The sequence below is a fragment of a genome, unplaced genomic scaffold, assembly GCF_019419815.1.
Source record: "Pyrus x bretschneideri cultivar Hongxiangsu unplaced genomic scaffold, Pyrus_bretschneideri_v1 Contig14, whole genome shotgun sequence".
NCBI lineage: Eukaryota > Viridiplantae > Streptophyta > Magnoliopsida > Rosales > Rosaceae > Pyrus > Pyrus x bretschneideri.
Genome location: NW_025999435.1, coordinates 4,546,468 through 4,567,178, shown reverse-complemented (window position 1 = coordinate 4,567,178; position 20,711 = coordinate 4,546,468). Strand labels below are relative to the sequence as shown.

Below are 20,711 nucleotides of genomic sequence, written 5' to 3'. Positions count from 1 at the left end.
CTCAAGTGATCAGTGACGGAGCTAGCATAGGGTCTTTAGTTATCTTTGACCCCAACAACTTCAAAAGCTCCATATATGTTTGTTTTGTCAATTGTGTTTGACACCTATAAACACCTAAGGCAAACTAAATTACAACCTCCTCATCCTACCTCTATTTTCTTCTATCATATTTGTATTCCTTTTCTCTCGTCTGAAATACTTTAGTTGAAAGCCTTGGCATCCTTCAACATCACTCTACAATATCATGTATCCACTCTCGACAAGTCTCTACAAATAATAGTAGTTGTCGACATAAATTGGCATAAACTTTCAGCATATGTTGACAGGAATTGGCAGATGCCTACTAGGTGCTTCGACAAAATGGCCCAATAAAGTTTTTTTTGGGTGATATTCCCATTATTTGAAAATCCTAAATACGCACGATTGGGCTTATAATTAGAATTTTTAATTTATTCTTAGTACAAATGATATTTTACACAAGGGTGAGGAAATAACTGATCTCGAATTCGTCACCTACAAAATTCGAGCTAAGATCTTTTATTCACAAAGAAAAAAAAAATACATGACCGTAGTACTAATGACATTTAAAAATTATCATTTATAAAATTAGGGACTAAATTTTGAATCTAAATGATTAAAAACTGCAATGGAAGGTATAATTCGTAATCAAAACCTATTAATATTAGGAAGATAAATTTCCCGATACGAAAATCTAGTTCGCACCCTTAGTTATGTTAAAAGGAAAAAGGGTAAATGAAGGGAAAAAGCATGGAATTGAATATTAGTAAGAGAAATTTCATGATACACATGATATTACTCATAGTTTTCGAGAATGACACACATGCCACAGGCTCATCGCCGCGATAGTGTCCCATGTCAATAAATTGAAGAATGTGAGTTTTTGTCCATCTTTTTATTTCATTGACACAAGACCCCGTGACAATAAACCCCGTGTCATGTAAGTTATTGTTTTCTCCTACACACACACCCCCCCCCCCCCTCTCTTCATTTTTGACAATCAGATTAAATAAACCAAACAAAATAAGCTGACTAAATTAAACATGGATATGTGTAAGGAGAGAAAGGACAAGCGATTATCATTTCCCAAAATTAACAATACATACTGTCATCTGCAAAAGCTATAATTTTTATTTTTCCCCCATGTTAATGCCTTTGATTACCAAGTCATTGCTGCCCAACATGCAGGACAAAAATTTACTTAAGACTTACAAAATTGAAACAATCTCTAATTTTGAGTGTGTTAATTGAAACAAAAGCTATAACATTACACTGTTTTAATGACACACGAGAAGAAAAGAAAATTTCATTAAATGACCTCTAAAATCAATCTACAAGCTGAGAGAAAAATAGGCCAAACTTACAGAAAAAAATAATTGCTCATCATACAAGAGTAACAATCTTGCGAAGAAATAAACAACGTAATCATTCCAAGGACTTTAGGAGCCTAAACAGTGCCGCTGCTTCCCTAATCCGCGAGAACTCTATGCAAAAAGCTTGGACTTCGATGAAAAGATCCTTAACTGTAAAGACAGCCATCAATAAAAGTAAGCGACGTAACGTTGTGATTAAAAACTGTTACTTCAATTGTTCATACAACAAATGTAGTTAGCATCCCATTGATTGACTGTTTCTACATCAAGCATGCGAGTTCAAACAAAATCAAATGACCATATAACATTGAATTGCAAGTAGAGAGTGACACTGACCATTGATAATTTTGCTTCGGATAAGGCTCTGAAGAAACACGCAAACAAGTCTCACAAGTCTGTTCTGCATGTATTTATCCTGAGAGTAAAATATTCAAAACTGCTTAAGGAACTTACAAAATAAGAGTTTGGTACCAACAAAAAAAAAAACTATCATCTAATACCTTCTGACAGCGAGTGAGGGAGGAAGAAAGAATTATAATCAAAACAGACAGCTCATTTTGAGCTCGTGAAGTATGCATAATGCTACACACACAATTTGACAACTTCACAGCTTTACTTTATGGGAGGGTTTGGGAAAACCAAATAAAACCACGACGACTTTAACAAGCAATAGTTTACACTACAATAAAAGCCAGTGTAATTGAAGAATAAAAGAGAATGCACATGTCCCTTCCCGCCTTCAACTAAGGAACCCTAACCAACCTATATTACTCAGTTCAATCAGCAAACACTAGCATGTTCTTTTGCATAACTTTCCAAAAAACGCAGGGCCCTAAAAGAACCTTGAATAGATAATCCCTCATTTGAACGTCTTGAACGGAGAATAGGGGGAAGCAGGATTTTAAAGAAAGAGCAACAAATTTCCCATGTTCAAGCAGGCTCTTATATTATTTTTTTAATTAAACCCTAGCCTTAAATATTTCACTACATAGCTTCTAAACCTCATCATAAAATAAACATTATCGCTCCTAAACATATGTATTTGAAGCAATGCACTAGGTAAGAAATGTATTGCATGATCAAATAAAAAAACATAGATGCGTGAACACTTAAACAAGACAGAAAGAAAATCTTATTATCACTCAAATTTAGTCTCCTCATTCGCATCCTTCAACTTCAGAACGCCTCAACCCATCCTAAGCATCATCCTTGTGTTTATACTCTGTTCCTTCCATTGACAAACCTTTATCCAATTAGATGGCATTTGCTGACATGGAATGGTTGGCATTGAAGAATGCATCACGCACACGAATCTTCTTCCTAAACCCTAAACCCTAAGGCCACTGCACTGACTCACCAAAAGAAGCCACTGAACCAGAGTGGGAAAACCTCCTAATAACCTACCACCATGCACATCCTTAACAAATCTAGCCAGCCTATTCAAAATTTCTTCTCCTAACAAAAATCTACCACTTTTACTCATCTCCCAATTATTATTATAGCATGGAACCATTAAAGGAAAAAACTATCTGAAACTCATTACAATTCAACTGTTTGCATCAAGACTTGAACTGTGCCTTTGAATCTTAGAATACTTATAACCTCAGTCCAGAGGCAAGGTGTGAGCAAGTACCTTGATGTTCTCACAAGATGATATACAATTCGCTATGTACAAGTGTATGAACTCGGAAGGAAGTCCAACTGCTGTAGTAAGCCTATTCACCACTTCCATGGAGTGCAGACTCATGTCCATATTGACAAGCACTGTAAAGTATCTGTGGCCACAAACAAAATTTTTACAAAGCATAAAAACCTTGAAAATGAGGAAGTTAACAGGCTTAAAAGTTTACAAAAGAAAATAGGAACAGGAATAAAAAATAATCTCGTATTCTCTGTAGAATTAGACACACAAAGTAATCAGAGAAAGTGAAGACATACTCTGCAATTTCAGGGAGTTTTATGAGCTTGGCGAGGACTTCAACTGCAATAAGGGGATTATTTTCCACCAATTCCTGAAAACAATAATTGAGGAATTATACAGGTATTAGATTAAATCATACTAATGTTGTTGACTGAGATTTATGTGACAACACTTACCGGTAGCTTTCTTGGTGTCAGCCCACAGTGATATACAAGTTTCGGGTCATTTTCCAGCTCCAACAAGACTTTCTGGACAGAGAAAGGCAAAGCATTAGGTCATTTGTTCCTTCAAAATGATTGACGTAAGGTATAAAATCAAATAACATGAATTTCTTGGTTAAAATGAAGCCATCAAGAACCCTCTATCGTTAATAATTTATTTTATCAATTATATTATTTGGGGGACGGAGAATGAGACCATAGGGCCACTTTAGCAGACATGTCCAAGTGCCACTACAAACTGGACTATACCCCAGCCACATAAATTTCCCCAGATAACACTACATTTAGAAACAAGGCTAAATTCAAAGATGCTTCAAGGTATCATTTATAATTGACTCCAAAAGTCCATAATCCTAACACTAATTCAGCTCTAGTTGATCTATACATATAAACCTTGGGGTCCAAACAGGAAGGGCCTACTTTCAAGTTTCAGCACTTTGTTCTGAGGCCAGGCATCACTATGACTTCTAGCCTCGCCAAAATCCTATAAAAAAATCATTACATGGCTGGATTGGGCGACCCATATTCCAACCCTCCCTACTTAATAAGTTTGGGATTTGTGATGCCCAATCTCAGTATTGCTTAAGAGTCTTCCTGTACTTAAATCTTTTTCAGGTCCTCCAGAATATTCCCTCTCCCATTCTAAAACCAATGCAAAGTTGCATCAGTGGACAAGAATGAAGCCGAAAAGGTAGTCTCTCCCATAATGAAAAAACCACCTCGTCCTCCATTGAAAACTTTACATTTCTTCCCAACCAATTCCATAAAAGAATAGCTATAACACAATAATTCCACAGAGCTTTTACCCTTTTTCCACCAACATAATACTTCTCAACAAATAATGAAACACAAGAAGCCAGAGTACCCAATTCAACCTTGCCTCAATAAAAAGGTTATTTCCATTGAAAATAAGGTACCTCAGCATTCCAAACCAACTAGGATGGGCTCGGAATGGGCAGAGATGGTTCATCGGTATTATTCCCCACCCCCCCCCCCTTCCTTCTTTCTCTCTTTGCTTTCTAGTGCAAAGTACAGCCCCATTCTCGTTATATTATACTATTTGATTCATGCATGTACCAGAACCATGAAAAGACCAACCCGACAATGGTTCATACACTAAATCCTAGAACCCACATCAATCAAATGCTAGACGCATAGCATATGACTTGACTAAATGATATGAAAAGATTCATTCAATCAACATAGGACTGATACACAGAAGTATAAATGCATTTTTAATATCATATTGCTTAAGATACATCAAATATATGAAGGGTATAAAGTATATACATGTCGGCACCTCTTGTTGTGCAGGCGCAAGTGGTCCTTTTAAAGCTTTTGCAATCAAGTCCCTGACAGCTGCCCCTCTGCTAGTATCAATACACATTCGATCATCCCATAAAAGTTCATGATTGTCCACGGGGTTAAGCCACACTAGCTGAAACATGTTTGACAAGTGAAATCAAGTAAACAAGTAAGCCCTATAAATAATCAATAAATATACCCTTATGTCTTACTTCGTCATTCTGAACTGGGAGCCTAGGTGGAATAGGCCTGTTCCAGTGAGGACCTAACCCTTCCAGCGTTAAATTGGATAGCAAGCCAAGCACTGCCTCGTCTCTATCTCCAGATCCAATTTTAGGTTTTGCTCCAGTTTGTATATCAAACCTAGACCATGATGCTTAATGTCATATGGAGAAGGCAAAGAAGACACACAAAAAAACTATCTATTGTTCAGGGTCATACTCTAATGAGTTAACATCACAACCACGAGGAACATCAGGGTCTGCAACCACACTTCTGATAGAAGCATCCTTGAATGGAGAAATAAATCGTTCTGGATGGACTTTATCAGCATACTGCTGCTGCAACTGTTCATGTTGCGGAAATGCCTGACATTGAGGACAATTGAAAAATATCTATTATAGCCATAGACTAAGAATGTTTCTCAACACTGTTAAACAAAATCCTTGAATGCAGTGTGGATCCTGTGTAGACTTGAAAGATTACCAACTTTGAGAGTGTTTTTAATAGTAAAATATACATAGGTCACATAACTTACATGTACTGAAGGATCAAAGCTTTTGATGTACTCTGCAGCAGACTTTTTAAGAATCTGAAACAGACAATTCTCCTTCAGATAAACATAATCTTCAAGAAAAGCATTCAAGAGAAGATGATGAGGCGGTAACAAAATAAAGTAACAAAGCCGCTGGTTACAGTTCACTTTGGTAATCTAATAGTTACATTTCATTTAAATGTCCTACGAATATATCAAAGCCAACAACTAATAAAACAACCAATCCCGCATATAAAAGCAACTAAGGATGACAAACTTGAGCAGATAATAAACAAGAACTCAAAGTGTCCTGATGGGGTTTTTCTTTCCTGATGGAATTATTGAGAAAATGCAAAGTTGGTATGAATGCTTAGTAGGATATAGGAAATTCAGGTTCTCTATCTAACAAAATTTGTAATTTTGAGAGAAGAATCTACGAGAGAAAATAATCTTACAACAATAACCTACATAGGAACAACACAAGATGAGTTTTTTTATCAAAACTTGATGAGCCAACAGCTGCAAGATAAAACTTCAATTTCAGACATCCAAATTTTGATTTGCTTTACAAGAGATAGCCTTATTTATATGCTTCAAATAGAACTCAGTGACTCCAAAATATACTAGAAAGCTTCCTTAAAATAATAAAAGACTCAGTAAAATTAGGACTTAAAAAAACTTAAAAGGTTTTTCTAAGATCCAAATGCATCGACTCTTAATATATACCAATGTTTTAAAAGGCCTCAGGGCGCGCCTAAGCGCCCTCTGAGGCTGGGCTTGAGGGTTGCCGCCTCTGTTTTGAGGGAGTGGGCGTAAGGCTTCGCCAGAGCCGCCTAGGCGGCAGAAGGCGCGCCCCAAGGCTTTTTTTTTTTTTTTTTTTTTTAACTCCCAAACCCAAATTTCGGGTAGGGTTTTAACTGCCTCATACCTCTTCCTAGCATTATTGTCTCTCTGACTTTTTTTCTGATTTTTATTTTTAATATAAGGAAAACTAATGAAAAGGGCTTGAAAACTTTGAGTTTTAATGATCAGGACAAAATAAAGGGTAAAGTGAATAGTACCAGGATTGACTTTTTAGTGTAAAAATGTGGTTTTTCGTTAAAGTGAACAGTACCATGGGCTTTTCGTTAAAACTCCCTTTAATATAATGGATGTGTGTGCTGTCTGCGTGCATTGTTATATCTGTATTAAAAAATTTAGGTCCCGTGAGGCTTCGCCTCACACCTAGGACGGGCTATCCCTCGGACGCCTCGCCCACAGCTCACGCTTTTAATACACTGAAACATACACAATAGATTCCCACCCTGACTTCTTTATCTTTTTTTATTGAACATTGTATGCCATCTGCAATATCTTCGGACCAAAAAGGCCTTATGCTTTGACCTGGGCCAACAGGCATAGTCTTAGTCAGATTCTTTGTAAATTTGTAATGGTAATTTAGCAACATTCCTAGGGGAAAAGAAGAAAACTCAAAAATTCACGTTGGTTTGCGGTTCTGTGTAACAGGTACAAACATAAAAACAAAAGTTTGTAGAACTATATCAACAACGTAATTCAGCTTAACAAATCAAAAGGGTAAAAAATAATGGAGAACCTCTTTGCTCTCACTAGAGCCAACAGAGCCAAACAGCTGTAATAGCTGCAGAACAAGTGCCCTCTCATACTTTTCGGCTTCGACATCACATGCAGCCTGCAACCCAATTATAAAAAGCTCACATTAACAAATGATGAAGTTTCTTTAATAAGAAAGCAGATTATGATGTTATTGTACTATAGTATCAAGAAAGCAACTTAAGTGCCAAATAAGCTGTTAAGCATGGATTCAACCTCCTGTCATTTCAAAGAATGGTCTGTCGCTTAACTATTGCTTCAAATTGGTAAAAGAATCATAAGTAGAAGAACCATAAAGAAAAATATTGATAAATTATTTGAAACCACAAGCTCATCAAAGTTTTCATACTTCCATGCTTACATTCTCTATGTTTACTGTGATCTGGTAATTTCTTCAATAGAAATCTGAAACTGCTTGTAGGCGTCATCTGCCCCAAATTGAACTAAATGGCCATGTAGGTGATCAGATCAAACCTAAAAATCTAGAAATTATGGCCTTCAAACCATTTTATTCAGTTCTTGCCAGTGTCTAAGTTGAGTTGAGTCCTTTTTTTTTACATATATCATTAGAGTATTTCTTTTTTGTTGAGTGATTTAATTTATAAGAATACGATAAACCCAACAATTCAAGTGATTCAAGTATCAAAAAGGTGAGAGATCAGCATTAGATCTATTACACAGATTAAAAACTGTTGTACACATTGGGGAAAAACAAAAGGAAACAACAATCAGCTTAGTTCCTAATTTAAAATTTGACTGAGTCTTAAATGATGAGGCAGATAGCATACATTAAGGTAAATTCTGGACATGTTTCATATCTTAGTTGTGATAAAGTTCAAGATTACGATGAGGTTGATATCATGGTAAATGATTCAAAAGAACCTTTCCGGAGAAAAAGTGCGGTTCCTTACAACTTTACGTATCTTGGTTGCAACATGTTGCAACCTAAATAGCAAATAGACCAAGAAACTGATCTCAATCAGATACCAATCATCCTTTGTGAACACCAAAGCAACCAAGACTAATGAATTACCAATTCTTGAATGAAAAAAGCGCAATGCTTACGTTTATAAGTAAATCAACGAACGGATTTGCAGAAGGTTTCTGTGATGAGTAGGCCTGCTGAAGAATAGCGAAGGCAATCAAACGCTGAGTGGAGCTCAGCATCTTCTTGTCCTGGGAATAGCACCAAACTTGTTAGAATCCCACATCACAAAAATTATGCCACACAAAAGCCAACATCTTTAACACATAAAACCATAAACACAAATTCAGTTGATATCCAATCAATGTCTCCACTCTTGGGTATCCATAATCATACATGCAAATTATTAAAAATAAAAAACAATAATTGATACCCAAGTCCAATTGCACATAAACCCTAACACAGCCCTGACGGTAAGGGATTTAGGGTTTTCCTCTAATTTTGTAAAGAAATGAAATTGGGCACGTCTCAATGTTTGTCCTAAAGCAGGCACCAAAGATACAGAGAGAGAGAGAGAGAGAGAGAGAGAGAGAGAGACCTGTAAAAGAATGGAGAGAGAGAAGCAGGGAGTGAATTGGCGGCCATGAGAGAAAATGGAGTTGAACTCAGAGACGATCTCTTCGATCGGGCGCTGCTCTGCTCTCAGCAGTCCAAACACCACCTTCGATTCTTCAAAGCCCAGCTTCATCTCCTAGCTTTTCACCAACACCCTCGCAGACACACTAGAAACGAAGAAGAAGAAAACTCTTTTTTCCTATTTCTTTTTTATTTAATTTTATTTTTCATGTAGATGGAAGAAGAAAGAAAGAAAATCTTTTATTCTCAATCTGCGGACTGAATCTGTTCAATCTGGGCCTGTAAACGGGTCGAATATGGGTCGGATTGTCCTATATTCAATCTGTTAAATTATGATATGGATTGGAATCCCGATCATCCGACCCGATTTATTTTCCTTGTATGGTTATGTTCTCCTCCAAAACCTTTGACTCTTATCTCGGGATGGGCACGATGTAATTCAGCCCGTCTCCACCTCAAATCCAAATCGGAATAGAAAAAATATTAATTGTTTGATTCAGTGCGATTCCATTTAAATTTATTATTAAACTCATACGATTTGGTTTACGCCGATTTCAATTCAGTTTATGCTGGTTTACAATTTCAAATACTAGATCAGAACGAAAGTACTAGTTTCTTGGTTTCACAAGTTTGTGTTCCTACCTGAATTATGGGAACGTAATATGGAACCCAATCACCAGTATCCAAACATTGCATTTATGCTTCCCTGGCTACGAAACGCTTAGTACAATCATTTCCAGTACAGTCGAATAATAAAGCATTTGAAGCAACGATAAGAATAGCTCTATCCTAAATACGCTATCAGAAATCGATAATCCCACACTAGCGATAGCATCAGCAACAAAGGACTAATTAATTGGATTTTCGGGATACTGAGAGTACACACGTCTCCTGAAGGACTAATTCTTGGGGGTGAGGCCGCCGTATGCGGCAGCGAACTCACAAGAGAGAGTCCTACCATCTATCTATTGACAGCCAACGTCAGCGTCACCAGCTTCAATCCAAAGCACAATAACCAGCTTTATTGAACTCAAGACTCAAGACCTGTACGTGTGATTACTAGGTCCATGAAGCGAACCACAAGCTATTCAAATCCGCCTCCGAATGCCCATCCTTCCGACTTCTCTCTTGCCCTTTCGTTTTTCGGATCAAAATTGTTTGAAATGTAAATCTTGCACCATGCCATGAGCCCTTGGCCCTTGAAAAAATACTGTTGTCAATGCAAGCTCCTCGTCCGCAGATGTTTCAATATTCACCCAGCAACTTACCAACACTTTAACCTGCAAGTTAATCATACATGCTCTGTTAGAAATTAGAGTGCACGACGTTAACTAGTAAAAAATGAAACAAAAATGCACATTGAGTATTAGCAAACTCTCATATACCAGATTATAACCATCTGAAACAAATAGAACAAAAGCTGCATTGTCACACAACAATTTAACAAAAATATAACTTTCCCATGCGGTTTACAGAATCAATCCTTTTTTTTCTTTGCACTTGTCAGCACCAAATGTCCTTGGTTTCGAACTACTATACTACTGATTTACGTCTTCTTCAAAGCATAACAGAAGCAGGTCACAGTGACCCTATTATTTTGAAGACGAATCCTCCATTTTGTTTTGTTTTATTGTACAAGCGACAGGAATGCAACATATGCAACCTTGGACTGATGATACAACTATGTTGTTCAGTAGGAACTGAATCCTAGATTCAACCATTTGTAGCGCCATGCTACAAAGATGATGGTGAAATGTATTTGGCTTGCCACTAGATAAGGCACATATGATTGTACTATGTTCAGAGATGATGCAGAATTATTAATAAGTGCAATAATAATATATGATCACATGATACAAATGACTAGTTCTTTAGGTAAAAAAAAAAGAAAGAAAAACAAACTATTAATTTAGTTGTATGTTCAGTTTGAAGGGCAAGACCCACAGGCCGCACAAATGCACACACGAAACACGTACACACAGAATTACATTTAGATGCATGTGTGAGTAGCTGCATACAAAATGGAAGGCAGGAATCGACGAAGAATATAAAAATAAACATGGAATTAAGAAATCACCTCTTTTGAGTAACCATAAACACATAGACATGAAATTACATTTGCATACATGTGCAAGTAGACGTATACAAAAGAGAAGGTAGGAATCTAAGAAGAATGTAAAAACATGTGAGCAAGAAATCACCTTTTTCGAGTAACCCAAAATTCTCCTCTCAAGTCTGCCTCAGTACAGCCTGCCAGTACAGTCCGGCGAACCACAATAGCAACTCTTCTTCTTTATATTGCCATTGGAATCATAAACCGAATCTATCGTATAATTGTAATGGTAAGTCAACTCTTTCATCGGGGGAATGTCTTCAGCGGCAAAGAACATAATATGAGGAATTCTATTGTCATTGTGATCGTAAAGAACATCTTGGGCATAAAGATTAGGGGAACAACTATGGTTAATAAATCTTCCCACATTTCCATACTTTGCTGCATCAATGGTGAATTTACCATCGTACACAACTTCAAAAGAACTTGACAGCGCATTGGGCATGAGGGTTGAAAGTTCATCCCAAAGATTATTGTCATTGTAGTTATTCCCAATATCAAACAGATACTCATCATAACCAATTCTTTCTTCAGCTTTCTCCTCTTCAAGAAGCTCTCCCATATACTCACATATAAAACTTCCCGAAGGAATGTAATTTAGTGATCTCAATCCCCAACCCCTTGATTCTGTTTTAAAAATTTGAAGCTGAAATTTGATACCATGCTGACTAACTCTATTATAACAAGACGGAGGGCACTTGCAAGAAGGACCACACTCATACACAAGGGGCTTTACTTCAACAATAGCACCAGTCAAAGTTATACGGGATCTCACCTCCGTTCTGAACTGCACAAGAACATTTCTCAGAATCTGAGCATTCAACAATACAGCTGCAACCCTTGAGAGGAATTGGACGGCACCAATCAGGATATAGCATGCTAGTTATGTATACAAATGCTGGAGGTTTCTCATCATCTATGGTATTCACAGCAGAAATAGGAATTGACTCTTTCCCTAGCGAAATATCGTCAATGCAGAGACCTTCCTGAACTTGAATTATTTTGGACTTCTTCACTTCTTTCCGAGCAAGCTCTTGGTCTCGAATTTTGTCCAGTTGAAACTTGAAAACAAGCTTACCATGAGACCCCAATTCCTGCCAACGTTTCTTTACCAAATATAGTCCATCATATACATATGTCTTACTCTTTCCATCTGAGGATTCAGAACCACGAATCACTCTAACAGGATTCTTTTCATGCAGACTATTCTCCAAAGCAAGATTTCCCCGTTCAAGCTTCTGATCTTCGGTTCCTTATAAGTCTTCATCACATTTCCTCCTTGGCCTGTATAAATCAAGGAATTTGAATCATTCAAATCATCAGCATAGCCACCAGATGCAATGATACTAGTTGCAAGGATCTTGCCACAATGATTCACATAATCTATACCACCCTGAGGCAGCCGATGAAGGCCAACAATAGTAAGTTCCACTCGGTTATGAAACTCATCACCAACTTCAATTCCCGGGACAGCTCCAATGTGTTTGCCCATATTTACATATTTTCCTTTATCCTTGAGGATCTTTAAAGCTGAATAATCAATTTTTTGGCGAGAAATTCCTCCTTCCTTTGACTTACCTTCTTCCTCCCGCAAGAGCTTCCTACAAAGAGCCTGGAACAGACGCAATGTCTCCTTCACCATGTGTCGGTTGACAATTGCGTTGTTCTCATGATTTTTACTAGTTGTACTACTAGGACTAAACAGATGAGGGGATACATCTGAATAACATGATCTTGGAGTCACATGAAGATCCTCTGGGTCATGCTCGAGAGAATACTCCTCATCCCAGAACAGACTTGTACCTTGATAAGCACTCTTTCGTGCTTTACGAAAAATCTTCTTTACAGACTTTCTTCCAATGTCTGAGTCAACTTTTGTCAACACAGTATTGGGTCCTTCTAGTTGGCATTTCAAATCAAGTGTGTTTTGTTCACTTTCACTTGTACCACCTTTTGCTTTGTGCTTGGAGACCCTTTTTCCCTTCCTCCACGGACAATTAGATGCAGCCATCAAACCCAGCACAACCACTGTATCTGAAGTAAGTTCCGAACTTTCGAAATCTTCTTTGTGCAATTGATTATTATAATAAGATATTTCCAAACATGTTTCACCCAGGGTCTCCTTCGCTTGGTATACCACCATCTCCTTCCCCACTTTCTCCACTGAATGTCCAACAGCCCCCATGCCTTGGCATCCATTGCTTTCTTGAGAAGGTTTACTTTCACTTGCACCATCTTCTAGTTTACGCATGGAGACCTCTTTTCCCTTCCTCCATGGGCAGCTTGACGCAGCCATCAAACCCAGCACAACCACCCTATCCATAGTACATTCTGAAATTCCAAGAACTTCTTTGTACAATTGGTTATGATAATAAGATACATCTATACATTTTTCACCTGGACTTTTCTTCACTTGGTATACCACCATCTCCTTCCCCACTTTCTCCTCTGAATGTCCAACACCCCCTGTGCCTTGGCATCCATTGCTTTCTTGAGAAGGTTTACTTTCACTTGCACCATCTTCTGGTTTACGCATGGAGACCTCTTTTCCCTTCCTCCATGGACAGTTTGACGCAGCCATCAAACCCAGCACAACCACCCTATCCATAGTACGTTCTGAAATTCCAAGAACTTCTTTGTGCAATTGCTTATGACAATAAGATACATCTATACATTTTTTACCCGGACTTTTATTCGCTTGGTATACCACCATCTCCGTCCCCACTGTCTCCTCTGAAATTCCAATATCCCCCATGCCTTGGCATCCATTGCTTTGTTGAGAAGGTTTTCTTTCACTCATACCGCCTTCTGATTTACGCTTAAAAACACCTTTTCCCTTCCTCCATGGACAATTTGACGCAGCCATCAAACCCAACACAATCTCACTATTCGATGTAGGTTCCGAACATACAAAATCTTCTTCGTGCAATTGGTTATTATAATAAGATACTTCCAGACATTTTTCACTCGTACTTTTCTCCGCTTGGTATACCTCCGTCTCGTCCTCCACTTTCTCCTCTGAATGCTCAACGTCCTTCGTGCATAGACATCCGTTACTTTTTTGAGAAGGTTCAATGCATGTTTTTCTTGTACCTTCCAAAACCACGTTCATCTTCGAATTTACTTTATATTCATCTTCTCTCTCCATTTCTTGTACAACATGCCCATTGCAATTTGGTTGAACCTCGGATCCACTTATTTCTAATACATTCTCTACATATTCACTCTTGTGAAACTCTTCATCATGGATATCCTCACATGTTTGCTTCACATTAGTCTTCACTGTGTTCAATGATGATGGTTCACCATCCATAAGCGATTTTTCTTGACCAAATTTCCTCGCTTCCAGGGAAGCATTTCTTCCACACAGAGGAGGTAAGTCACGAACAGCTGATATTTTTCTTCGAGGAGGATATTTTTTAACTGCAGTCTTCTCCAGAAGATTGCCTTTAGAAATAGAGATGGATCTGTCAGGTGGTGAACAAATATTTCTATCAGGCAGAACAGCAACTATCTCCTCCTCTGGAGCAGCAGCACCAAGCTGATGTTGGATCTTCAACGAATCATATATTTCATGCTCTAAGGCTGTTAAAGATTCAACTGTCTCCCCAGTACTAACAACGTTACCACTAATCAAAACAGTATCATCTACCTGACCAGTTGAGGGCATCAGATTTTCAGCACCACGTCCATCACCATTTTTACCCCCACTAACCAAACTTTCTGTCAGTGCAGTCAATAAAGTACCCACAGAAGCGGCCTCCTTATCAGGTCCCAAATTGCTTAACTGACCAAATCGTCCACACCCCGGGGGAAAATCACGAACAGCGGAGATTTTGCGCCTCTTTAACTTAGGTGACTGGGTACGGATAGAGCACTCCCCATTAGCCATGGGCATACCTACTAATCTTCCCTCAGAATGACTATCATTAACTGAAGCAATTCTTCTAGATGATTCCAAATATTGCAATGTCTCTACGATCCCCATTCCAACTCCGAAACCACTCTAATGAAATGCTCAAAAACCTAAACCACAGTAATCAAGAAAAACAGAATCGGTCGCAATGGTCCAATAAAGAAAGTAATTATCTACAAAATCTCAAGTACACACAATTATCACTCAAATATAACTTGCCTCGCTAGTGTAAAATATGCACTCAGTATAATGCATTACACCATGTGATGTAGATAAAGTATCCAGAATTTAGAATATGAAGTTCTAGTACACTAGAATATAATAAATTTTAGAAATAAGTAAGATTATTTGAGCATGCAACATTGCATTCAACTCAAGAAATGCATGTAGTGTGATGTATAAATGGTGTAAATTGCTTGAAACACAACACCAATGATTTTTTTTACTCCACAAATAGCTAGTTATACGTAGAGATAGTTTAGGTGGGAACCAAAATATAAAGGAGTCTCAGTACCAAAATAAAAGAGTACAACAACAACAAAGCCTTTTCCCACTAAGTGGGGTTGGCTGTATGAATCCTAGAATGCCATTGCGAACGGTTTTGTGCCACGTCTTCTGGTAGATCCAAGTACTCCAAGTCTTTTCTTAGAGTCTCTTCCAAAGTCTTCCTAGGTCTTCTTCTACCCCTTCAGCCCGGAACCTCTATCTCGTAATCGAATCTAATGGTTTTCCTAAAAATGGCCACCACTAGTATTACCATCTAATGGTTTTCCTCATCTCACCTTTCATGTTTTCCATCCCAATAAAACAACAATGGGGTATATACTCGAAATATTAATTCATTGGAATATTAAATAAATACGGTGGAGTTTAAAAATCTAACTGTCATTTGGAACTGCTTCTATATAAAACATCATTTTCATAGTACAAGAAAAATAACTACTCTAAACTGCGCTAAGGCGAGCGAAATGGTTTGAGAGGAAGACCCTATCTACCACCACATCAATCCACCATTTGCCTTCTATATAAAACATATTATATCATATCCATCTTTGTTATAAGTGCTTTAACTAGAAACACCTTCAAGTTTTATTAAAAGTTTTTATGGCAATGATTTTATGCTCTTGCATAAAACCCAGGTCTAACCAGTTTGGACTGCTCGACCAAACATAAAAAGTAACTTATAATAATTTTTGGTTTTGTGGTTTTTAGTTTCTTTTATGTGCTTTTCCTTGTACATTTCTCCTACATCTCTCTCACCAATCACAATTCTTCCTCCACTCTTCTAAACCCTAGTACAAAAGTGAAAAACAACAACAACAACGAAGCCTTATCCCGCCACGTGAGGTTGGCTGTATGAATCTAGATGTGCTCGGTTTTGCACCAAGTCAACCATAACTACACCATATCAACTTAAGAATCCCATTTTCTTCACAAAAAATCTAACCCCAGAAAACATGGACAGCAAAATAAGATACAATAGAGCCTCTCCAAACAACAAAACATTCATACATTCGATAATCTAGGTCACTTTCCAGCAGTTTTTCGGGTTCCAATACCGAAATAGAAACCGAAATTCAAAGAACCGAATCTAATTTTCAGCCCAACAAACAAATGCAATTGCAGTTGAAACAACCAAGAAATGCATGTAGTTTAATATATATATATATATATATGTATGTATGTATGTATATAAGGTGTAAATTGTTTGAAACACAACACCCATGATTTTTTTTTTTTACTCCAGAAATAGCTAGTTACACGTAGAGATAATTTAGGTGGGAACCCAAAATATAAAAGTCTCAGTACCAAAATAAAAGAGTACTCTGCTTAAATTCTCCCTTATAGATTTAAAAATGGAACGAATCTAATAGATTCTATCTTTATACTCAAAACAACATGGTCCCTGAAATTGTAAAAGACAGATAGATAGAATGCTATTGAACCAATCTGGCAGCAACTAAAAGTTAAAGAATCAAAATCAATGTAATTAAAGAAATGTAGTGGTTATAGAAAAACTGACCGCAAAAGATAGTAAAGAGGTGAGAATTACCTATCAGCAAAAGTGAAGAGCCAGTTTAAGGACAAGGGAACTGTGAAACCAGACCAATAGAAACACTATGTACAATTAACCAAGTAAGCTCTTAATCAGCGGTAGATGGATTATGACCTGTGCAGATGTAATGCCCAAGATATAAAGTTTGGTCTCTGTGATGCAAACAAAGACTAAAAGAATCCACAACTATTGGAGCGGTAGATGAGTTGGACAGATTGAAGGTGCTTAGTAAGAATTCTGATTCGATGACAGATTAACTATGTTTGGTTGGACCAAATCTGAACACTCTTGGAGTAACAAGATTAAAGATGAAAAGAATGGCAAGCAGTTTTCAGGGAAGAACAGACGATGGGTCTAATCAGTGTAGTTTTTAAACCCCCTAGCTGATCTTGTTTTTCAATAGACTCTGGTGTTATGCAAACAGTTGGGATGTTGATATGTGAATATGCTGAATAATTAACGAATGCAAAAATATTGTGAGGTTCGGCTAACTTTGCCTACGTCCTCCTGTGATCTCTTGGGAGAATCACTAGACCATGGAGAAAAAAGAATTGACTAGAAGAACTTGTTCAAATCCCTCTGCTAATCCCTGAAACTTTGCTCTAGGTCTCTCTACCACTCTTGGCTCCATATCCTTGTGTGTCCTTGCTGTTTTATATGATGTTCTTGTTAATAAAAGGACTCCCAACAAGCCTATTTATAGTGCATACGTCGTGGGTTATATGCCTTACCAGAATAGGATTCCAAAATCCTAATAGAATAAGAAAAGATAATTTAATTCCTAATCCTAAACTGATTAGGACTTGGATTACTGAGAAAAAACTGATTTTCTAATTCTAATGGGAAATCCTGTGCGCACCTCTCTTTACCCAAAACCAATAATCTTTATAGGTGATTACGAGTAACATAAACAAATAGAAAATAAAAAAACTTCAGAACCAAAATAATAAGTTACATGAGAAGAATGTGGAGACTCGGTAGAGAAATTCCTGAATAAAATTCTCAATTCTACAAATTTAAGCACGAAAAATGTATTTGCCCCGTCATATACTTCAAAAATAAATAGGGTTTCACATTTGTTGGTCTAGCCATGTAAACAGTTGGGGGATCTTGCAATGTAATTAGGACGAGAAGGACCTTTTCCATGAATTTTGAGTACCAATAAGATTCATCTATAAGCAAATCTTTTATTCGCAACTTGGAGTTGGTGGTGGTTCCCAATCTATTGATGAAAGCAGGTGGTGATTACATGTGATGGTTGCTTCCCATAGATTCTTTCCTATATGTCTACCTTTTAGCTTATTGTACACATTGTAAATGAAAGGCTTGGGGGTTAGGGTGTCGATATGAAACAGCTTCATCACATCCCACAAGAAAGAATTCAAGAACGAATTCCTATATAAACTACTGCTTCTCAGGTTGGCCAGTGATTTAATGCTTCTGCATAAAACAGAAAATTCTATTCTGTTTGGACTGCTTGACCATTTGATCCAAAAAATAAAAATGCAATCGGAAAAAGGTTCGTATGCTTTTTTTATTCTCAGATCCCAAATAACTACTTAAAAATCCAATCTTTTTACCCGACAAAAAATAATCTTAGAAAGGACGATATAAAAACTAGTATATAATAAGGACCCATTTGATGAGCTAGAGAAGAGTGGAGGAAGGACGGTGAGAGACCGTTTTTGGTTTCTCTAGTACAAAAATGAAAACCACAAACTAGAAACAAAATGGTCATCAAATACGCCTTCAATTTAAGCACACAACGAAATATCAACTTCAGAACCCCATTTTCTGTCATAATAACTAACCCCAGAAAACATGGAAAGCAGAATAAGATATAATGGAACCTCTCCAAACAACCTAACATTCATACATAGGATAATCTAGTAACGGTTTCCAGTACTTTCTCCGGTATAGAAACAGAAACGGAAATTCAAAGAACCGAATCCAATTAACAACTCAGTAAGCAAATGCAGTTGCAGTTAAAACAAGCAAATGAAAACATAATCACAAATCAGACCAAATTTACCTGAGTATCTTCAAGTGTGAACAGTTTCGAATCGTCTGATTGAAATGGAAAATTCATATATTTATCAACGGGAATACGGGAGGACCAACAAACACGTGATGCCTTTCTTTTTGTACTTCTAAGTGTCCGCCGCTCTTAATAGTTGAAAAATGAAACCAAGATGGTATGATTTGTAAATTGATTGTGTTTCGAGGTCGACATGGAGATTTGGAAATGTGTACACTGCAATAATGTTTGGACAACAGATTAGAGAGAGGTAATGACAAATGCAAAGCAAATGGTTTTGTACTTTGTAGTCCATCCATGAACCACGTTAAAAAGAAGGAAGGATTTTCAAGTAAAGAGGGAAGTGAACAAGGTGTCACTCACACCAGGCTTGCTCGATAGTCATGTTCTTTTTTCTTTTTCTATGGGAATTTCTTTTCTATCTATTATTATGGAGGAGTAAATCTGCTTATATAATACTTTTTTGAGGACCTACTTACATAATACAAAAAATGGCCGCCACTAGTATTACCGTCTAATGGTTTTCCTCATCTCACCTTTCATGTTTTCCATCCCAATAAAATAACTAAAAAACGATAATGGGATATATTCGAAATATAACACATTGGAATATTTAAAAAAATACGGTGGAGTTTAAAAATCTAACTGTCATTTGGAACTGCTTCTATATAAAACATCATTTTCAAAGTACAAGCAATATAACTACCCTAAACTACACTTTGGCGAGCGGAATGGTTTGAGAGGGAGACCCTATCCACCACCACATCAATCCACCATTTGCCTTCTAAATAAAACATATTAAATCATACCCGTCTTGTTATAAGTGCTTCAACTAGAAACACCTTAAAGTTTTATTAAAAGTTTAAGGTTGGCAATGATTTTATGCTCTTGCATAAAACCCAGGTCTAACCAGTTTGGACTGCCCGACGGAACATAAAAAGTAACTTATAATAAATTTTTGGTTTTGTGGTTTTGAGTTTTCATTTGTGTGCTTTTCCTTGTACATTTCTCCTACATCTCTCTCACCAATCACAATTCTTCCTCCACTCTTCTAAACCCTAGTACAAAAGTGAAAACCACCAACTACAACAAAGCCTTATCCCACCAAGTGAGATCGGCTGTATGAATCCTAGATATGCTCGACTTTGCGCCAAGTCAACCATATCTACACCATATCAACTTAAAAATCCCATTTTCTTCATAAAAAAACTGACCCCAGAAAACATGGAAAGTAGGATAAGATACTATACAGCCTCTCCAAACAACCTAACATTCATACATTCGATAATCTAGTAACATTTTCCAGTACATTTTCGGGATCCAATACTGAAATTCATAGAACCTAATCTAATTTACAGCCCAACAAACAAATGGAGTTACAGTTGCAGTTGCAGTTGCAGTTGAAACAAGCAGTGGAAAACATAATCATAATCCAGAGAAAATTACCTGAATATATTCCACCATGAACAGTTTCGGAGCGTCCCACTCGAATGGAAAACTCATATATCGACGGAAAATACGGGAGGACCAACAAGTAACCGATTCGTTTCATCTTATTCTGAGTGATCCGCCCGCTTTTAAAACTTGAACCAAGGATGGCATGACTCGTAAATTGATAGCTGTTCGAGGTCGAAATCGAGATTTGAAAGCGACTATGCTTGGACTCTTCATTCACCGATGGGAGGTTTACGTAATTAAAATAAAAGGAATTTGATTAAGAAGAAATTGAGTTGAGGGGAATTGAAATAAAATGAGTCTGAATCAAGTTCATGTTGAAAATGTTTACTTTAAATATTCAGGAATCGGAATAGGAATGAAACTAAG

General features: G+C 37.2%; 2 protein-coding genes across 2 annotated transcripts; both read right to left on the bottom strand.

Annotated features, from left to right (window-relative positions):
- Positions 1-1,309: 1,309 nt before the first annotated feature.
- Positions 1,310-8,946, bottom strand: LOC103966893 (CCR4-NOT transcription complex subunit 11). Its single transcript, XM_009380116.3, has 12 exons — positions 8,727-8,946; positions 8,269-8,379; positions 7,187-7,282; positions 5,596-5,649; positions 5,280-5,425; positions 5,051-5,201; positions 4,834-4,971; positions 3,489-3,560; positions 3,330-3,403; positions 3,025-3,166; positions 1,728-1,806; positions 1,310-1,541 (listed from the first exon to the last, which is right to left on the bottom strand). Exons 1-12 carry the CDS (start codon positions 8,874-8,876, stop codon positions 1,444-1,446), a joined length of 1,311 nt encoding a protein of 436 aa, XP_009378391.2. The 5' UTR covers positions 8,877-8,946; the 3' UTR covers positions 1,310-1,443.
- A 481-nt stretch (positions 8,947-9,427) lies between these two features.
- Positions 9,428-20,481, bottom strand: LOC103966914. Its single transcript, XM_018652298.2, is given in 5 exon segments — positions 9,428-10,044; positions 10,966-11,628; positions 11,630-12,126; positions 12,129-14,903; positions 20,334-20,481. Coding segments are annotated over 3 exon segments (3,858 nt in total). The 5' UTR covers positions 14,866-14,903; positions 20,334-20,481; the 3' UTR covers positions 9,428-10,044; positions 10,966-11,004.
- Between the last annotated feature and the right edge of the window lie 230 nt (positions 20,482-20,711).

What these genes read in the sequence shown, in the direction of transcription:
- LOC103966893 (XM_009380116.3), bottom strand. Translation starts at nt 8,876, where the DNA reads ATGAAGCTGGGCTTTGAAGAATCGAAGGTGGTGTTTGGACTGCTGAGA. An exon ending in TCGTTGATTTACTTATAAAC is followed by an intron (nt 7,283 to 8,268) that starts GTAAGCATTGCG and finishes ATTGGGTTGCAG; the next exon opens with GCTGCATGTGATGTCGAAGC. An exon ending in TGACACCAAGAAAGCTACCG is followed by an intron (nt 3,404 to 3,488) that starts GTAAGTGTTGTC and finishes TATTGTTTTCAG; the next exon opens with GAATTGGTGGAAAATAATCC.